A 17,937-nucleotide genomic window follows, 5' to 3' on the forward strand; every position below is an offset into this window, starting at 1 on the left:
GAGGGTTGCAGGCTTGATCTCCAGTAAAGGGTGAGCAGGAGGCAGCTGATCAATGATGCTCCCTCATCACTGATGTTTCTCTCTCCTCCCCTCTCCCTTCTTCTCTGAAATCAATAAAAATATATTTTTTCCAAAATGCCAGGAAAGAAAACAGCAGGGCCATTTCCCTTGATTTAATAAAGGGCTTTCTTGATTTGCCACACTTACTAATATATATAGTAGGTCCCATCTAAACTTGAAAAAGGACTAACACAGTGAAAAATACAGGATCCGAGTAGGGTTCCCATCTATAATTTAGAACAAACTCAGGATGCTATAATTTTAAACTGAAGTGAATCAATATAAAAACAGATGACCCTGCTCCACCAGGTTTGGCTGAGTAGATAGAGCGTTGGCCTGCAGATTCAAGGGTCCCAGGTTCAATTTTGGTCAAGGGCATATGCCTTGGTTGTGGGCACATCCCCAGCGGGGGGTGTGCAGGAGGCAGCTGATTGATGTTTCTCTCTCATCGATGTTTCTAAGTCTCTATCTTCTCCCTTCCTCTCTGTAAAAATCAATAGAATATATTTAAAAAACAAACAAACAACAAAAAACAGATGATCCTAAGATCTAATTTGTTAATATGCTACTTGTAAAAAAAAAAAAAAAAAGGCCACACAAAAAACATACATACTATATCCCCCTTTCTTCAAGATTCTTTCTATAACTAACCTAGAATACATTAAATATAATTACTGCCAAATGAGTAATCTAATAAGGTAATGTTATAAGAGAAGAGTGATAAGTGATATGAAGTTTAGAAAAACAAGACCTGGCACTGGCCAGGTAGCTCAGTTAATTAGAGTATCGTCCCAATATGCCAAGGTTTGGGTTCTATCCCCAGTCAGGGTACACACAAGAAGCAACCAATGAATGCACAAATAAGTGGAAAAACAAACTGATGCCTGCCCCCCCACCCCCATCTCCTCTTTCAAATCAATAAATAAAAATTAAAAAAAATATATTCAGAGAAGAGAGACACTGACCCTCAAACTTGAATATTCTGATCTATCTGCATAAATTGAAAAAGATGCTTAATGGCAAATATCTCAAGGTTTGGAACAGTTATCCTACCTGAGGTTCACTGTAGTATCAAGCTCATATTATACCCTTCAGATGAATACTAAAAAATTGTATAGTTTAGAATCAGAGAGACCTGAGTCAGCTCTGCTATATACTAGCTGCTTGAATTTGAGTGTTAATTAACCTTCCTGAATCTGTTTCCTCTTCTGTGAGATACACATCCATAGATTTTCCTATCCCTCTGCCAGTTTTAAGAAGATCAAAATCATTACACAATCAGCATGGGAAACAGTTACTTACGTCTTTATCTAGTGTTCGAAACATCTGGTTGATCACACTTTCCAAAAAAAAGGTCATGGCTTCCCAGTGCACAAATGAAGGTGAGAAGATGGAGCAGAGGCCGCTTTCCCCAATTCCAGCTATAGGAAAACAGGGTTTTAAAACTCACACACACACACACACACCCCAACACTAGGATCACAGAAGACACTAAGGCAATGGGGCCTTAGAGACAACTTGGTAATTTCCTAGTTGAAGGAACAGAATAATCTAACCCAGTGGTTCTTAACCTTTCTGATGCCGCGACCCTTTAATACAGTTCCTCATGTTGTGGTGACCCCCAACCATAAAATTATTTTCGATGTTACTTCATAACTGTTACTTTGCTACTGTAATGAGTGGTAATGTAAATACCTGTGTTTTCCGATAGTCTTAGGCAACCCTGCTCGCGGTTCTCAATCTGTGAGAACCACTGCTGTAGAGCTTAAGACCATTGGAAAACACAGATATTTACGATTCATAACAGTAGCAAATTACAGTTCTGAAGTAGCAATGAAAATAATTTTATGGTTGGGGGTCACCACAACATGAGGAACTGTATTAAAGGGTCGACCCTGCTGGTGGTTCTATCTGTGGGTTGGGAACCACTGTTGTAGAGCCTAAGACCATCGGAAAACACAGATATTTACGATTCATAACAGTAGCAAAATTACAGTTCTGAAGTAGCAATGAAAATAATTTTATGGTTAGGAGTCACCACAAGATGAGAAACTGTATTAAAGGGTCTCGGCATTAGAAAGGTTGAAAACCAGTGATCTAACCCCTCAGTCTAGAAAAATAAAAAATAAAATAAAAAGGAGTTCCTATTCTGCTTACAATCAGCTGTCTGAATTGAGCTCTAGGAGCCTTATCTATAAAACCATTTTGAGTACTGAATAAGAAATTATATATATGAAAGGCTAAGTGACCAGCTGACTGGCCGACCAGCCAACAGGTATGACGCACACTGACCACCAAGGGGCAGACACTCAACACAACTTTGCAGAATGCCCTCTCACACCCTGGAACCCCTCAGGGGATGTCGGCGAGCTGATTTTAGCCCAATACATGCAGGCCAGGCTGAGGGACCCCACCTGCTAAAGGGACCCTGCTCACTCTGCACATGCCCCAGGTGCAGCTGGCAGGGGAGGGATCGAGGGAGGTTGGCTCCAGGGTATGTCCGACCCGTCTCGCCCAGTCCCGTCCCTCTGGCCACCTTCTAATTAATTTCCTTTCAATGTACATGAATCTTTGTACCAGGCCAATCGTATAGATATAAGCATCAAGAACAGCCTTAGCTGGTTTGCCTTAGTGGATACAGCTTCAGCCTGCAGACTAACGGGTTTCAGGTTCAATTCCAATCAAGGGCATGTACCTCGGTTACAGGCTCCTCTCTGGCCCGGGCCCTGGTAAGGCAAGTGTAGGAGGCAACCAATTGATGTTTCCCTCATATCAACATTTGTCTGTCTTTCCTTCTCTCTAAAAATCAGTGGAATAATATCCTTGGGTGAGGATTAAAAAACAAAACAAAAAACAAACATACATACAAAAAACAGTACTTGAGCAATTAGAGGCAATTGATAAATATTAAGTTCTCTCTTCTTCCCTCTTTATAATCTGTCCATGGGAATCTAAATAATTAAGATATTTAAGACCATAAATAATCCTTCCAACAAAGAACTGACATAAGATTAAAAAAAAAAAAAAACTACTTCACATGCAGAAGCCGCAGAACAATGCAAGAGCTATGGCTAGAGAACTGTGCCACCTTCCAAGTTCACAAGTATCATCAAGCCACATCACTCAAACAGCAAGGCATAGGCGAAAAGATTTACAAACTTTTCTTGCTTCCATTAGAACTCAAATTTATTATCTTCATCTTGATGCAACATATTGAGCCTCTGCAAACATTCAAGTTACCTGATACCAAGGACTTTCAGAGTCAATTGTGAATATGCAAAACTGAAAGCTAAATCCCATGATTATCAATAACTAATGTACATGGTAATTGATGATTACCATGGACTTTTTTTTATATATATTTTATTGATTTTTTACAGAGAGGAAGGGAAGGGAGAGAGTTAGAAACATTGATGAGAGAGAAACACCAATCAGCTGCCTCCTGCACACCCTCCACTGGGGATGCGCCCTTTGACCGGAATCGAACCTGGGATCTCTCAGTCTGCAGGCCGACGCTCTAGCCACTGAGCCAAACCAGTTTCAGCTACTATGGACCTTTTGAAAGCAGTTATTTATTACCTCTTTCCTGCTTTATTAACCCTGTTGCCTATGCATTAATGACAAAACAGAAGATATAGAGAACAAAGAAATTACCTTGCTTATGCATTTGGGTAGAGGGCAGTGATTTTGATTTTATATAAAAGTGGCATTGCCCAGAGATTTTGAGGTGGCTGAATGGGAAGTCCCTGTACTGCTCCCGTTATGTCTGGATAACAGCACATTCTTTCTGAGTTGAGGAGTGGTACTATGCAAAGCTTGGTTGAAAAGCTTTAAAAAGTTAGGTGTAGACATCAATTTAAGATAGTACCTGAAGTGAAGTGAAAAAAATCAACAATATCCCTAACCAGTTTGGCTCAGTGGATTAAGCGTCAGCCTGCAGACTCAAGGGTCCCAGGTTGGATTCTGGTCAAGGACGTGTACCTTGGTTGCAGGCACATACCCAGGGGAGTGTGCAGGATGCAGCTGATTGATGTTTCTAAATCTCTATCCCTCTCCCTTCCTCTGTAAAAAATCAATAAAATATATTTTTTTAAATCAACAATAAACAATTAGTTGATTCTGTGAAAAAGGAAAAACAAAGGCAAAACTGAACGTGGTTTTATCTAATTTAAACAGATTAAAAATGTAGTGTTGCCGAAATTGGTTTGGCTCAGTGGAGAGCATCGGTCTGCGGACTGAAGGGTCCCGGGTTCGATTCCGGTCAAGGGCATGTACGTTGGTTGCGGGCACATCCCCCACAGGGGGTGTGCAGGAGGCAGCTGGTCGATGTTTTTCTCTCATCAACGTTTCTAGCTCTCTATCCCTCTTCCTTCCTCTCTGTAGAAAATTAATAAAATATATATTTTTTAAAAAATGTAGTGTTACCTGCTTTCCCAGTGTGTAAATGGAGTCGCACTCCCTAGAATGGAACTGGGCAGTGAGCAAAGCCATTTTTGAATACTTATTAGCATATTGTTTTGAAGTGTAACTCAGAAGGTTTATTTCACTAATGTTCAGACATTTAAAAAAATTACAGTTTAGCCTAGACCCTATGTCTCAGATTGGTTGGAGTGTTGTCCCATACACTGAAAGGTTGCGGGTTTGATTCCCATCAGGGCAAATACCTATATTGTGGGTTTGATCCCTGATCCAGGCACTTACAGGAAGGCAACTAATGGATGTTTCTCTCTCACATGGATGTTTCTCTTTCTAAAATCAATAAGCATGTCCTCAAGTGAGGATTAGAAAAAAAAAAACAACTTACAGTTTATGGATCCAGGATCAACAGAAGTTGACAACTGATACTTTAGCCATTCCCCAGCCATCTGGAAGCTAGTCTTGGGATCCAAACGACATGCTAACCTCATTACCTCTCCTTGTTGGGCCCGGGAGGCTGCCAAGAGAAAGACATGAGTCGATAATAGGTATTTAGTTCATTTATCTATTCCAGGGGGGAAATGTTCAAAAAAGCCTTGTTAACAAATCCAGACATTAAAAAAAAAATTTTTTTTAAATTATCTTTGGAAGGTACCCTATCATTTGCAGTTAGATCCTGCAAATGGCAAACAAAGCATGGCCTCCCATTTCTATTGGAATGAAAAGATCAGGTTGGTACAGATATAAAATGGAGACTGCTGTGAAAAACAGCCTGGCAGTTCCTCAAAACATTAAACATGAAATTACCACATAATTCAGTAATTCCCTTCCTAGGCATATATCTAAGAGAAATAAAAACATATGCAAACTAAGAAACTTGTACACCAATGTTATAGCAAACTGGGTGGGGGCTTGGCCCTTGCAGCCCTGGCTTCATCCGAAAGGTTGTCTGAAAGGACGTCTGGAAGGTCATTCGGCTGTCTAGTCTAATCAGCATAGTACACTTTATTATTATAGATTATTCTAAATAGCCAAAAGGTGGGAACAGCTCAAATTTCCATCAACTTATGAATGGATGATTAAAATGTACATATTCATAAAATAAAATATTGACAATACAAAGTACCGATACATGCTATACCATAAATGAATATTAAAAACTTTATGCTAAGTGAAAGAAAGTTTCAAAAGATCACATCTATAATAATAAAAGCATGCATCAGACCTCTAGTGTTGTATAATTCAATTTATATGAAACTAGAGGCCTGGTGTCCCCTCAGCCCAGCCTGCACCCTCTCCAATCTGGGATCCGTTGGGGGATGTCTGACTGACAGTTTTGGCTTGAAATCCGGGATTAGGCCTACACTGGCAGTCAGACATCCCTCTCACAATCCTGGACCGCTGGCTCCTAATCGCTCCCTGCCTGCCTGCCTGGTCGCCCCTAACTGCCCCCCTCCACGGGCCTGATCACCCCTCACTGCCTCTGCGTGCCAGTCTGATCATCCCTAACTAGCACCCCCTTGCCGGTCTGGTTGCCCCTCACAGTACCCCTGCCAGCCTGGTCAAACCACACAGCCTGCTGTTCAGTCATTTGGTTGACCCACACTAACATCTCTGCTGCCCTGGTTGCCCCTAACTGCCCCCACTCCCTTGCCAGTCTGGTCACCCCCAACTGCCGCCCCTGCCAGCCTGCTCGCCCCTCACAGACCCCCCGCTGGCCTGTCAACCCATGCAGCCTGCTTGTTCAGTTGTCTGGTCATTCCTCACTAATCCCCCTGCCGGTATGGTCGTAGGCAGCGATCTTGTGAGGGTCAATTTGCATATTACCTCTTTATTATATAGAAGAATGTTCAGAATATAGAAATAAAAAGTGAATTAGTGGTTTCCCAAGGCTGGGAAAAAAGAGAGGATTGGGAACTGACTGCTAATGGGTATAGAGTCTCTTGGGATCATGAAAATGTCCTAAAATTGATTGTGGTGAGGGGTGCACAACTCTGAAAATACTAAAATCCATTAAATTACATACTATAAGTGGGTGAATTGTTGAATTAGATCTCAATAAAGCCGGCTTGGCCTAATAGAGTGCAGGCCTGCAGACGGAAGGGTCCCATGTTCCATTCCAGTCAAGGACATATGCCTGGGTTGTAGGCTCAATCACCAATAGGGGGTGTGCAGGAGGTAGCTGACCAATGATTCTCTATTATTGATGTTCCTATCTCTCTCTCTCCCTTTCCCTTTGTTTCTAAAATCTATAAAAATATATTAAAAAAAATAAAAATCAATCTCCAAAGGTAGTGTGTGTGTGTGTGTGTGTATAGTGAAAGAATACCAGGCTTGATATAAGTACAATCCCAGCACCCTCTGAAATGTGAGACTAGATATTAATCAGGCAGCTGTTCAAATTTAGGGCTCTTTAATATAGAACTCCATGGGTCATGCGCCATGATTCACAACAGATGCCATTCTGAGACTGTTGGGAGTAATTCCAGGTCACTTACAGTTGAAGAAAGCATTGAAGTCCTCATCGTTATCAAAATCAATCCGAGAGTATTCACAGCTGGGGCTATCTGTTTTAGAAGGAAAGCCCATCTGGAAAGAGAAAGATAGTCGGTATAAGGGATGAAAATAGACTTACCAAGAGTCTTGAACTCCAGGAATTCAAGCACTAAGAAGAGTTAGGGTTTACATTGAGATATTTTATAATAAATAACTGGGTCTGGCCCTTCCACCATGTGAAGATACAGTGAGAGAAGATGGCCACAATGAACCATGAAGTGGGTTTCCATCAGACCTAAGTCTGTCGGCCCCTTGATCATGCACTTGCAGACTCTAGAACTGTGAGAAATAAATGCCTGTTGTTCATGAAAAAATAAATAACTGCTCTGGTCTATTCCCCATCAACAACTTGGTCCCAGTACCAATAATCCTAAGGGTGGCAGAAAAGAGAAGTTTTACTTGTTTCTTTCTTCCAAGTTCCTCAAAGAGAATTAAATTATGGAATTTATTAAGGGTCTGAGTATAAAAATGCCTCATGATAGAGTGCTAACACAGCATGAAATAAGTAAAAAAGAACTGAAAACTATCTGCCTCCTTAAATGCTGGACCCTGAGAATAAGCATGGAACTTTTTGTTTCATTCAAAAAGGAATAAAGACTATGGCAAACAATAAAGACACGTGTGGTACGTGCTAGGTGCATTCCTTGAAGATATAAAGGGACTCTTAAATGGGTCCCATTCTCCAATTTTACAAACCAAGATTAAGCATTTATCAATGTACTAATAAGAGTCCTTAGCAGATCTCAGGGAACTCATAACCAACTATCTACTCTGAGATAGTGCACAATCTGCTTTCACTTTCCCTCTCTTTTTATTCATCTTCCTCTCATTTGACCTTCATAACAGATATTACTTCCCCTTGAAGTCTTCTTCACTCTACCATCCTTCTTGCTTTTAATCTCTGAAAAGCAATTATCTCATTGTATGGTCATGGCCACTGTTCTTGCCCTATCACTTCTTTTATCTAGCATCTAGCCCAATATTGGTGCTATTATATAAGTGCTCCAAGAAACGGTATATATTATAACCACCATAGACTGCTTTCTTCTTGAGGAATAAGAGAATATGCCCAAGGAAGGGAATCACAGTAACCAAGACAGCTTTGTCAATATGCCAATCGAAGTCATATTATATGTACTCATCTTTATTTCCCCTGTTTAGATCACCACTGCATACCTTGACCACGTTTGTCATAGAAGCACGAAGATATTTTGGTATCATTGCTAATAGCAAAGGATCACGGGACAGGATCTCATGCCGGAAGAGGGCTCCCCAAGTCGTTTGAGTTGAAGAGCGTAGAAACTAAAGGGGAGAGAAAAAAGTAAACCTGTTTAAGGATTTGGATTTTATATAACCAAGATTATTACTTAGCTTAGTAATTATCAACAATATTTTCTCATGAAAATAAACCTCTATAAAAACTTTGAACTGCCCATACTGTAGTACATCAGTAATGACCACTCACTATGGACACACATTAATAAGAAAGACTGTGGGTTAGTTGGGATTCCTGGAATGTGAACTGTAATCTACCCCTTTCTCATTTATGCCAGGGTGGTATTATAAGAAAAATCTTGAGTTGGATGAAATTAATTTGTATTAAAATATCTTTAGTAGTAAATTGCCTGGGATATACCTCATATCTGATTGAGCTTTATCAAGATAATGTTACCTGGGGGGGAAAACTGCTGACCTTGATGGTTTAATGCTGGTTCAAGAAGCAGATTCAGCAAGTCTCTTAATGATACTGCAGTTATTTTCTAGGGCCATAGGAGTCATGTTTTATATGTAAGCTGCTGGTTACTTTAGGCCATAGTGTTTTGTTTTGGCTTACCTAACTCAAATTTCGAAAAGTTACCTGCAAAATGTTTACCTGACTTGGATGCGTTGTGAAAGCAAGAAAAGATTCCAGGTATTTTCCAAAGTTTGCTGGTGTTTCTACATTAGAATCCACACCCTGTATGACAAAAAGTCCATTAAATTAATGATGTTGATTAGGGGAGGGGAGTGGGAAGAGTGGAATAACAAATTCAGGTAAGTTCTCCAAAATTTCAGTTTTGAAACGACTGTATACTTCCTTGTAGTCTAAGAAAGATCTCATTTCAAGAGCTAAAAAACAGGAAAGCCACTTTACCTCCCTAAGTATCATCATTAAAACTCATCTGGCCCTGACAGGTGTGGCTCAATTGCTTGGAGTATCATCCCATACACTGAAAGATGGCAGGTTTGGTTACTGGTCAGGGCACATACCCAAATTGTGGGTTTGATTTCTGGTCAAAGGTATACGGGAGGCAACCAACTGATGTCACATCTCTCTCTCTCTCTCTCTGTAAGTAAATAAATAAAAACATTCTGTAGTCAAATAGTAAAACAAGAGAGTATTCATTTCAGAAATCACAGAAAAAAGATATCCATATTATTTCTTTATTTCTGAACTATTCACATCTCTGTGACCCATTAAATAATCACTCTTACATCTAAAGCTCTATCCTCTAACTATTCAAGCTACTAAGAAAAGATACAACATAAAAGATAAATGTCTGTCCCAGTATCCTATCTTTCAAGTTACAAGACTAAGTATTAATTATTTCCCTAAAGACAGGTATTCCTACGTAAATCGGACTTGCTATCTTTTATGATCCAACAATAGTTCCTTTAAATTTGGGGAAAGGATTATTTATTCAAACCCATAATGTTTTATAATCTAATAGGACTTTAAGGGTTAATGCACTCAGCAGGCTGATGTTTTGTAAGTACCAAAATTCACAAGAATAGCACTGTTGACTTTAAGGAATAACTTATGTGAATGTTTGCTGTTGATAATAATTGATTTGTTAAAAGAAATTTACATCACTTAAACTGTTAAAAGAATTTAATCTATAGAACCACATGAAATAATCTATTAATACATGCAATGCTCCATATGAGGCTAAAATCAATGGCATGTGTCAGCCCTAACACAAATATAATTTTCTAAAAGCTCTCCTCACCTGGCCAGCATGGCTCGGTGGTTGAGCATCGACCTATGAACCAGGAGGTCACAGTTTGATTCCCAGTCTGGGCACATGCCCGTGTTGCGGGATCAACCCTCAGTGTGGGGCATGCAGGAGGCAGCCGATGAATGATTCTCTCTCATCATTGATGTTTCTATCTCTCTCTTCTTCTCCCTTCCTCTCTCTGAAATAAAAATATATTTTTAAAAACTAAGTTAAATTAGAAAAAATAAAAGCTCTCCTCAATTGGCCTTGAAATGCTCCAGAAAGTAAGTGCTCACCAGCAACGCACACAGCTGATTGCCCAGAGCACACAACACCTGACAAAGTCTTTTCAGGAAGACATAGTGTTTTTCTACCAAGCCTCCTCCGTCAGCAGTCCTGTAAGATGAGAAAACAGTGGATTAGTTGCACATCAAGAGAACCAAAGGGATTCCCATCAAATGGAATTATATGTGGTCTGTGCTGCAACATTTAAACTTGTTATTTAAAAACAAAACCACCAAAAAAACCCCTGCAAACACTGAGAGATGGACAGAAAAAATATAGCGTTCAATGCAATTTCATCCATCAAGAGATTCTCTAATTTGGGTAATTTATATGGTCCTTGAGTATTCTGGAATAGTGACATAAACCCTGAGTGTGACTCCACAGAACAATCTATACACTTCTATACATAAAAGCTGCACAAAGCCCTTGCTGATTTGATTCAGTGGACAGAGCATTGGCCTGTGGACTGACGGGGCCCAGGTTCAATTCCAGTCAAGGGCACATTCCCAGGTTGTGGGCTTGATTCCTAATAGGGGGCGTGCAAGAGGCAATCGATCAATGATTCTCTCTCATTGATGTTTCAATCTCTCTACCTCTCCTTTCCTCTCCAAAATCAATAAAAACATATTAAGAAAAAAAAGAAGAAAAAGAAAAGATGCTCTACATATCATCAGAGAAATGCAAATTAAAGCAAGATACCACTGCACACCTATTAGAATAGCCAATTATCTAACAATAAAAATAGCAAATGCTATCAACAATATGGAGCAACAGAAACTCTCATTAACTGCTGGTAGGAATGGTACACCCACTTTGGAAGACAGTTTGATAGTTTCTTATAAAACTAAGGGTACTCTTATCATATAATCCAGCAATTGATATAAATTCCTTGGTATTTACCCAAAGGAGTTGAAAACTGGTGTTCATACAAAAGCCTGAATTATTTATAGTATGTTAACCTTGGATGTTTTTAACGGTTTTATTCATAATTCCTCAAACTTGAAAGCAACCAAGGTGTCCTTTGGTAGGTGAATAGATAAATAAACCCTGATATATCTGACACTGGGATATTATTCAGTGCTTATAATCCATAGGATGTATAAAACCAAGAGTAAACCCTAAGGTAAACTAGGGAGTTTGGATGATTTGATGTGTCAATGTAGGTTCATCAATTGTAACAAATATACCACTCTGGTTAGTGATGTTGCTAACGGAGGAGACTACTCATGTGTTGGGATGGGGGGTATATGGGAAATCTCTGGACTTTCCCCTGAATTTTGCTGTCAGCTCAGTGATTGAGTGTCTACTATGAACCAGGAGGTCACTGTTCGATTCCCAGACAGAGCACATGCCCGGGTTGCAGGCTCGATCACTAGTGGAGGCAAGAAGGATTCTCTCATCATTGATGTTTCTACCTCTCACTCCCTCTCCCTTCTTCTTTGAAATCAATAAAAATAAAAATATACTTAAAAAATAGTCTTTAAAAAAACTATAATTAAAAACATAACTTTATGTCTCATTTTTTAGTTCAAATCTGTAATCCCTTATCTGCTCTTTTAAAACTGACCTGTTATGCATATAAGCATAAACCATGGACACAGACAGTAGGGGAGTGAAGACATGTGCTGGGGGGTAGGAATGGCCAGAGAGAGGTCCATGGGGAGAGAAGGAGATATATATAATACTTTAAAAAATAAAAATAAAAAAACCTGACCTGTTATGATGTACAACTATTTACAGCAGTAAGAATTAATAATGAACAGTGGGGACAACAGCCATATCAGCTGTGTTCTGGAGGCAGTCAAGTATAATGTAAAAAGTGTAGGCCTTGAGGTAAGCAAGACTTAGGCTCTAGTGATATTGAAGGGCAGTATGGCATTATGGTTTCCAGTGCAGGCTTTAGAGTCTGCTTGCTTGGGTTAGAATCGTAGCTTTGCTAACCAGTATTTGTATCATAGAGATAGGACACCTTTAGGTGAATGGCATGGTCTCTATAGAACTAATGGGTCTTGGGAGACAGAAACTACAGTGGCTACTCAAAAGAAATGTCACTCACTTAATTAACAGGTCCCCTTAAAAACAGAGCTATAGTCTTCATAGAAAAGAAAGTCATAACTGTATTAGAATAGGATGTAAGAGAATTTAAGTAACACATATGTGTCACACATCTTTTCACTTATCCTTGGGACCAAGAATTAGTGAAAAGTACTGAAAAGAGGGTGCTGCAACAGCTTCAACTATTTGTAAGACACAGTTCTATGTGATTCCCTGGTAAGAAACACATTATCAGGAAATGCTTTAATATTTTCCAGGGCAGCCCTGGCTGGTTTGGCTAAGTGGATAGAGTGTCGGCCTGTGGGATTGAAAGGTCCCAAGTTCGATTCCAGTTGGGGGACATGCACGGGTTGTGGGCTCAATCCCCAGTGGGGTGCATAAGGCAGTCGATCAATGTTTCTCTCTCATCACTGATGTTTCCATCTCTCTCTCTTCCTCTCTGAAATCAATAAAAATATTTTTTTAAAAATTTCCAGAGCAATTAGAAGAAAACAAGCAGACATTGTTTTAGGACATTGACTATGTTTATAGGTTTTATGCACACATTTCTCATTGTACACATTGTTCCTGCTGTTTCTAAGAGCCTCAACACTTCAGGTATTAATTACTCTGATGAGAAGATCAGGGAGGAGTGTCTGAAGTTCTACAATCAGGCAGGCCCTGGACAGACTCGGGTCCATATCTAACCATTCTCAGACCTAGTCACCAAGGAAACTAGGAGGCTTAGGGATCATCAGAACCAGACAAAGAGAATCATGAAGATGAGTTGTCTGGGGATAATGGAGAAAACTGTGAAAGTGAGAGGGGGCTGAGTTAGTGGCCACAATTTATTTCTAGTATAAGGTCTTCAAAAAGATTCAATAGTCCCTTGAAGGTTGCCTGACTTTATTTTTTATTGTCTAAAGTTTTACATATGTCTCCTTTTCCCCCGACTGAGCCATTCCCACTCTCGAGGGCAAGTCCCCACTTTCCCAGTGTCTGTGACCATTGGTTATGCTAATATGCATGAATACAAGTCCTTTGGTTGATCTTTAACCCCAAGGTTGCCTGATTTTTTAATTAGAAACACTGTCAATTGACTGCTAGTATTTAGATTGGAACTTCAGATATCCAAGAATATTTGAAGTATGATAAGATATTCAAGTATATACAGAATAACAAAGGAATTAGAAAAAAGATAGAAAAGTAGATACTCACTGTGCAGCAGAGAGTATATAATGCATAGCAACATCTCCAAATAAGACCATTAAGGGCTTCCGATCTTCCAACTTGCCCTAGACCCAATTTTAGGGAAACAAAGGTAATAGGAAAACTATATTATTAAAAGCCTTCAAATACTAACATCTTCTTACCTATCTAATCAAATATACTGACTTCATAATTTCTCTTACAGCCCCCAGACTGACTGAACACTAGAGCAAAGCCAGCTTTTTAAAACCTAATCTGGATAAAACTTAAATTTTTAAATGTGCTGGTCAACAGTGCTGAAATGAAAGATAAATAAGTTACAGCTGATAATAGCATTCCTATGGAGAATAGAATCATGGTCTCTATTGTTAGTCAAGACAGATAAAAAGCCAGTGTAGTCATCATCTAAGATTCTTTGACATAGCCAAAACCGGTTTGGCTCAGTGGATAAAGCGTCGACCTGCGGACTGGAAGGTCTCAGGTTCGATTCCGGTCAAGGGCATGTGCCTTGGTGGTGGGCACGTCCCCAGTGGAGGGTGTGCAGGAGGCAGCTGATTGATGTTTCTCTCTCATCATTGATGTTTCTGACTTTCTATCCCTCTCCCTTCCTCTCTGTAAAAAAATCAATAAAATATATTTTAAAAAAATTCTTTGACATAAACACTGAGTTTTAAACTTTATTTCTTAAGTATGAAAAGATAAGATTCACAGCTATATGGAGAACCAAGTAGCCTGACAGACCTCTGTATATTCTGCCAATAAATCCCTAGAATATTGGCAAACTATTGTCCAAAGGAGTTGAAGGGCCCTAGCTGTTTAGGCTACGTGGGTAGAGTATCAGCCTACAGACTGAAGGGTCCCAGGTTCAATTCCAGTCAAGGGCACATGCCCAGGTTGTGGGCTTGATCCCCAGTAGAGGGACATGCAGGAGGCAACTGGATCAATGATTCTCTGTCATCACTGATGTTTCAATCTCTCTAACGCCTCTCCTTTCCTCTACAAAATCCATAAAAATATATTTTAAAACAAAACAACAACAAAGGGATTGAAGAAAGGTAGTTAGTTGGTGTCAAGGAAAAAACAACAACACCCAAACCTTTAAATGTCTCTCTGCCACAACAATTAAACAGCCCCCTCAGAGACTTGACGGATAAAGTCAGTTTGAAGTGGCAACTTACTTTTCTGCTCACTGCAATGAGAAGACACTCGGCTGCTCCCAGCTGAAGCTCCTGCTCATTGAGCAGCAGGCACAGTACCTCCAGGAGCTTGCAGTTCTCCGCAGTGATGTGACTCATGGACACCCAGTCAATGTAACCTGCCAGCGTGTTTAAGGCTGCAATTCCTACTCGACAATTTGCTTGAGCCTGAATGAAAAGAAATAACTTTTTGACCATTAAGTCCTCACTCACAGACAAGAAAGCAGTGGTTATACACCTGAGCTCCTTCTATTTTCTAATTCCAAAAAGAAAATGACTTAAAAAAAAGTGTACTCATATAAGTCAAATGTTTTTTTTCTCCTGATGAACACATTCATTTCTCAACACCAGCAGTCTCAATATATCAATAAGACCATATTGATATGTGAGTCCATTATATTTCCTATAAGAAATCTCAAATATTGTAATTTTAACTTCCTTCCACCTTAGCTCAATGATCAAATAAACCAAGGCTGAAGTCACCCTCCACTAGGTGGATATCTCAAAGAAGTCTCCTTCCAAAGCCACAAAGAGCTCTTACCTTGGGCTCCTGAGAATTATCTGTCTTCTGAAAGAAAAGAAGTATAAGGATCCAATGTTTTTAATGAGCAAAAGGGCATGTAATAACTTTCCATCCCCATAATCAAGATCCTCAAATAGATTCTCAAATATAGATTCAACTTTCAATCTTGGACAGAATCCACTTTACTAAGAACACATAACTGATATTCCTCCTAAGAAGAATGGGTTACTTTAATTTTAGCAACATGACAAAAAGTTAATATTTAAAGAGCTTATACAAATTTGTTAGAACATTCAGAGCCACAAAGACAGTTTCAAAGCACATGATTTACAAAGAAATACAACCAAAAGGTGAACAACAAATAAGGCTCAATATTGCTAGATGAAAGAAATACAGTTTAAAGCAAAGTATTAGCATGTTTTTTAAATTAAAAAAATAAAAAGACAAATTATAATTGGCAAAGGTATACTGAAATGATGTAATGCTAATGGAAAAAAGCAAGAAACAAAATTAAATCAATATAGCCTGGGAGGGGGCAGGAGTGGGAAAAAAGGGATTAATGGGGATACACACACAGCTATAATACTTTCAACAATAAAGATAAATTTTAAAAAATTAAATCAATACAATTTATGACCACATATGGATGGACATATAGGAAAAACACGTACACAAAAATATTAGATGCCAAACAGATCAAAATAATGTCCGTTCAGTAAACATACAATTATGACTGATTTTTTTTACCTATATGTCCCAAATTCTGTAAAAATATTACACAATGTTTATAATTTATAAGTATATAAAAATAATATTGTCCTGAGAAACTTCTGAAATTAAAATTAAGAGTTGAAGACTGTTAAAAGGAAAAAGAATACAAGCAGGAATAACAACTGAAATACCTAAAAACTTACCACCACTAGGACCATAAAGAATTTGTTTTACAATTCCTTTTCTCAATTATAAAAAATATTTTCATAAAGAACAAGTATTAAGCCTTCATTAGCAGTGTTCATGTAGGTGTGTTAATGGGGTAGAATCCTCTCACCAGCATCTACTAATGCTGCCCAAGGAGGAAAAGGGATCCAAGTGACAACAGCCAAGTCCAGCCTTTACTCTCCACTCCTACAAATCCTTCCTTTCTGTTTGGATCCTCCATGCCCTTGGGACCAGTGCAGGAGCCAGGTGATACGACAGGGAAAGTGAGCATATTCATCCCATCACTGTTTACCATCCAATCACACCCCTTGTTTGGAAGACACCAATTGGGAAGGTGAAGGGATGGAAGCAGAGAAGCAACTACAAGCAAACTGAGAAATTCAAGGTACAATATATGGCTCTTGGTGTGCTCTGGTCCTGGGCACAAGTGGTAGCACAGATAAAAACTGAAAGAGGGGTAAAACACACACACCACAGTAGATGTTTCTGACTTGTGTTAGATTATCACCAATAATCTGGCACTTGGCTAGATTTTTAGGGCAACTAAGTATTCATAATTTGTTCTCCTCCTAGAGATTAAATCTCCTAGGGAAACGAAAAAATATACATAAGGTTTTTAATGCAAGTTTATTTCCTTAATATTTTCTTTTGAAAAATCTTGGAGAGAAATTTTTTGGGGAAAAGTCCACTCTCATAAAAAGAATGGGGCTTGAATTCTACAAAAACCATTGATTAGGGGGTCTTTAATAATTACCCTGAGCCTTGGTTTTTCTTATCTGTAAAATGGAGACAATATTTTCTGACTCTTAGGGTTGGTTTTGAGGATTAAATAACATATAAAGTACAAACAAGGACAGGATGGGGCAAAAGTAGGTTACAGTTGTTTTAGAAAATAATAATAAATAATAATACAAGAATAAATTCAGTTTGTCTTCAAAACTGTAAACCTACTTTTGCCCTACCCTGTAATGGTATATACTAGGTATTCACTGTTAGTTCCTCCCCACCAAAACAGCTCATAGCACCTTCTCCCATTTGTGTTAGTGTCTAGTGCTTCTCTGAAAACAGACCTAATGAAGCTGTTAGAGGCATAAAAAATATAACTAATATTTAATTCAACCTATTTTGTGAAATAAGGACATATGAGAATTCTAGATCAGGATTTTTCAACTCAGTACTTTTGACATTTTGAGTTGGATAATTCTTTATTATAGGGGCTGTGTATTATAGAATGTTTAGCAGCATCCATGGTCTCTACCCACTAGATGCCAGTAGGAATTCCTAATGTGACAACCTGGGGGGCTAAATTGCCCTCTGATGAGGACATTATGTTAGATTAATTTTTATACTGCCTTCTTCTGAAGGCTCTCTGCTAACAATGAAAATGGTTAGAAAGAGAGTACCTGGCTTGCCCTTTTCTGCAGAAAGGGGCAATTAAAATTAAGAGTAAGTATACCTCATCAGGAAGAACAAAATACCAAGAAGCATGTAGTCAAGATTAATAAAACTTGGCAGTTTACACTACAAATGGGACCAACACTAAATGAGACCTTAAATTTTAACCGGGAAACTACCCTGACCTATTAAGATATCTGGGCTTTCAAATATTAAGAATTAACCTTCATTTTTGCACTATTTAAAAAAAAATTTCTCACTATAAAAAGAATTATTTCCCCCCAGTACATATGGAAACTCACTGACCTGAGTTTCTTAGAAAATTAGTTAAAAAAAAAAAAAAAAA

General features: G+C 38.8%; 1 protein-coding gene across 5 annotated transcripts in view; it reads right to left on the bottom strand.

The window, feature by feature from the left end:
• Nucleotides 1-17,937, bottom strand: part of XPO5 (exportin 5) — a 56,647-nt gene that overhangs the window by 33,510 nt on the left and 5,200 nt on the right. For 4 of the 5 annotated variants that reach the window (XR_014795484.1, XR_014795485.1, XM_084889544.1 and 1 more), the window contains exons 6-14: nt 15,276-15,302; nt 14,717-14,902; nt 13,548-13,624; nt 10,307-10,406; nt 8,906-8,989; nt 8,209-8,334; nt 6,975-7,065; nt 4,865-4,993; nt 1,363-1,481 (exon numbers count right to left, since the gene is read on the bottom strand). Coding sequence is in view for 3 of the 5 variants with exons in the window: in XM_084889544.1 (XP_084745670.1) it covers nt 1,363-1,481; nt 4,865-4,993; nt 6,975-7,065; nt 8,209-8,334; nt 8,906-8,989; nt 10,307-10,406; nt 13,548-13,624; nt 14,717-14,902; nt 15,276-15,302 (939 nt within the window). In the remaining 2 variants the exon portion in view is untranslated. The remainder of the gene's footprint in view (nt 1-1,362; nt 1,482-4,864; nt 4,994-6,974; nt 7,066-8,208; nt 8,335-8,905; nt 8,990-10,306; nt 10,407-13,547; nt 13,625-14,716; nt 14,903-15,275; nt 15,303-17,937) is intronic. The other variant, XM_084889542.1, reaches the window with a different exon arrangement.

The sequence above is a fragment of the Pipistrellus hanaki genome (genome assembly GCF_964339955.1).
Source record: "Pipistrellus hanaki genome assembly, chromosome: 7".
NCBI lineage: Eukaryota > Metazoa > Chordata > Mammalia > Chiroptera > Vespertilionidae > Pipistrellus > Pipistrellus hanaki.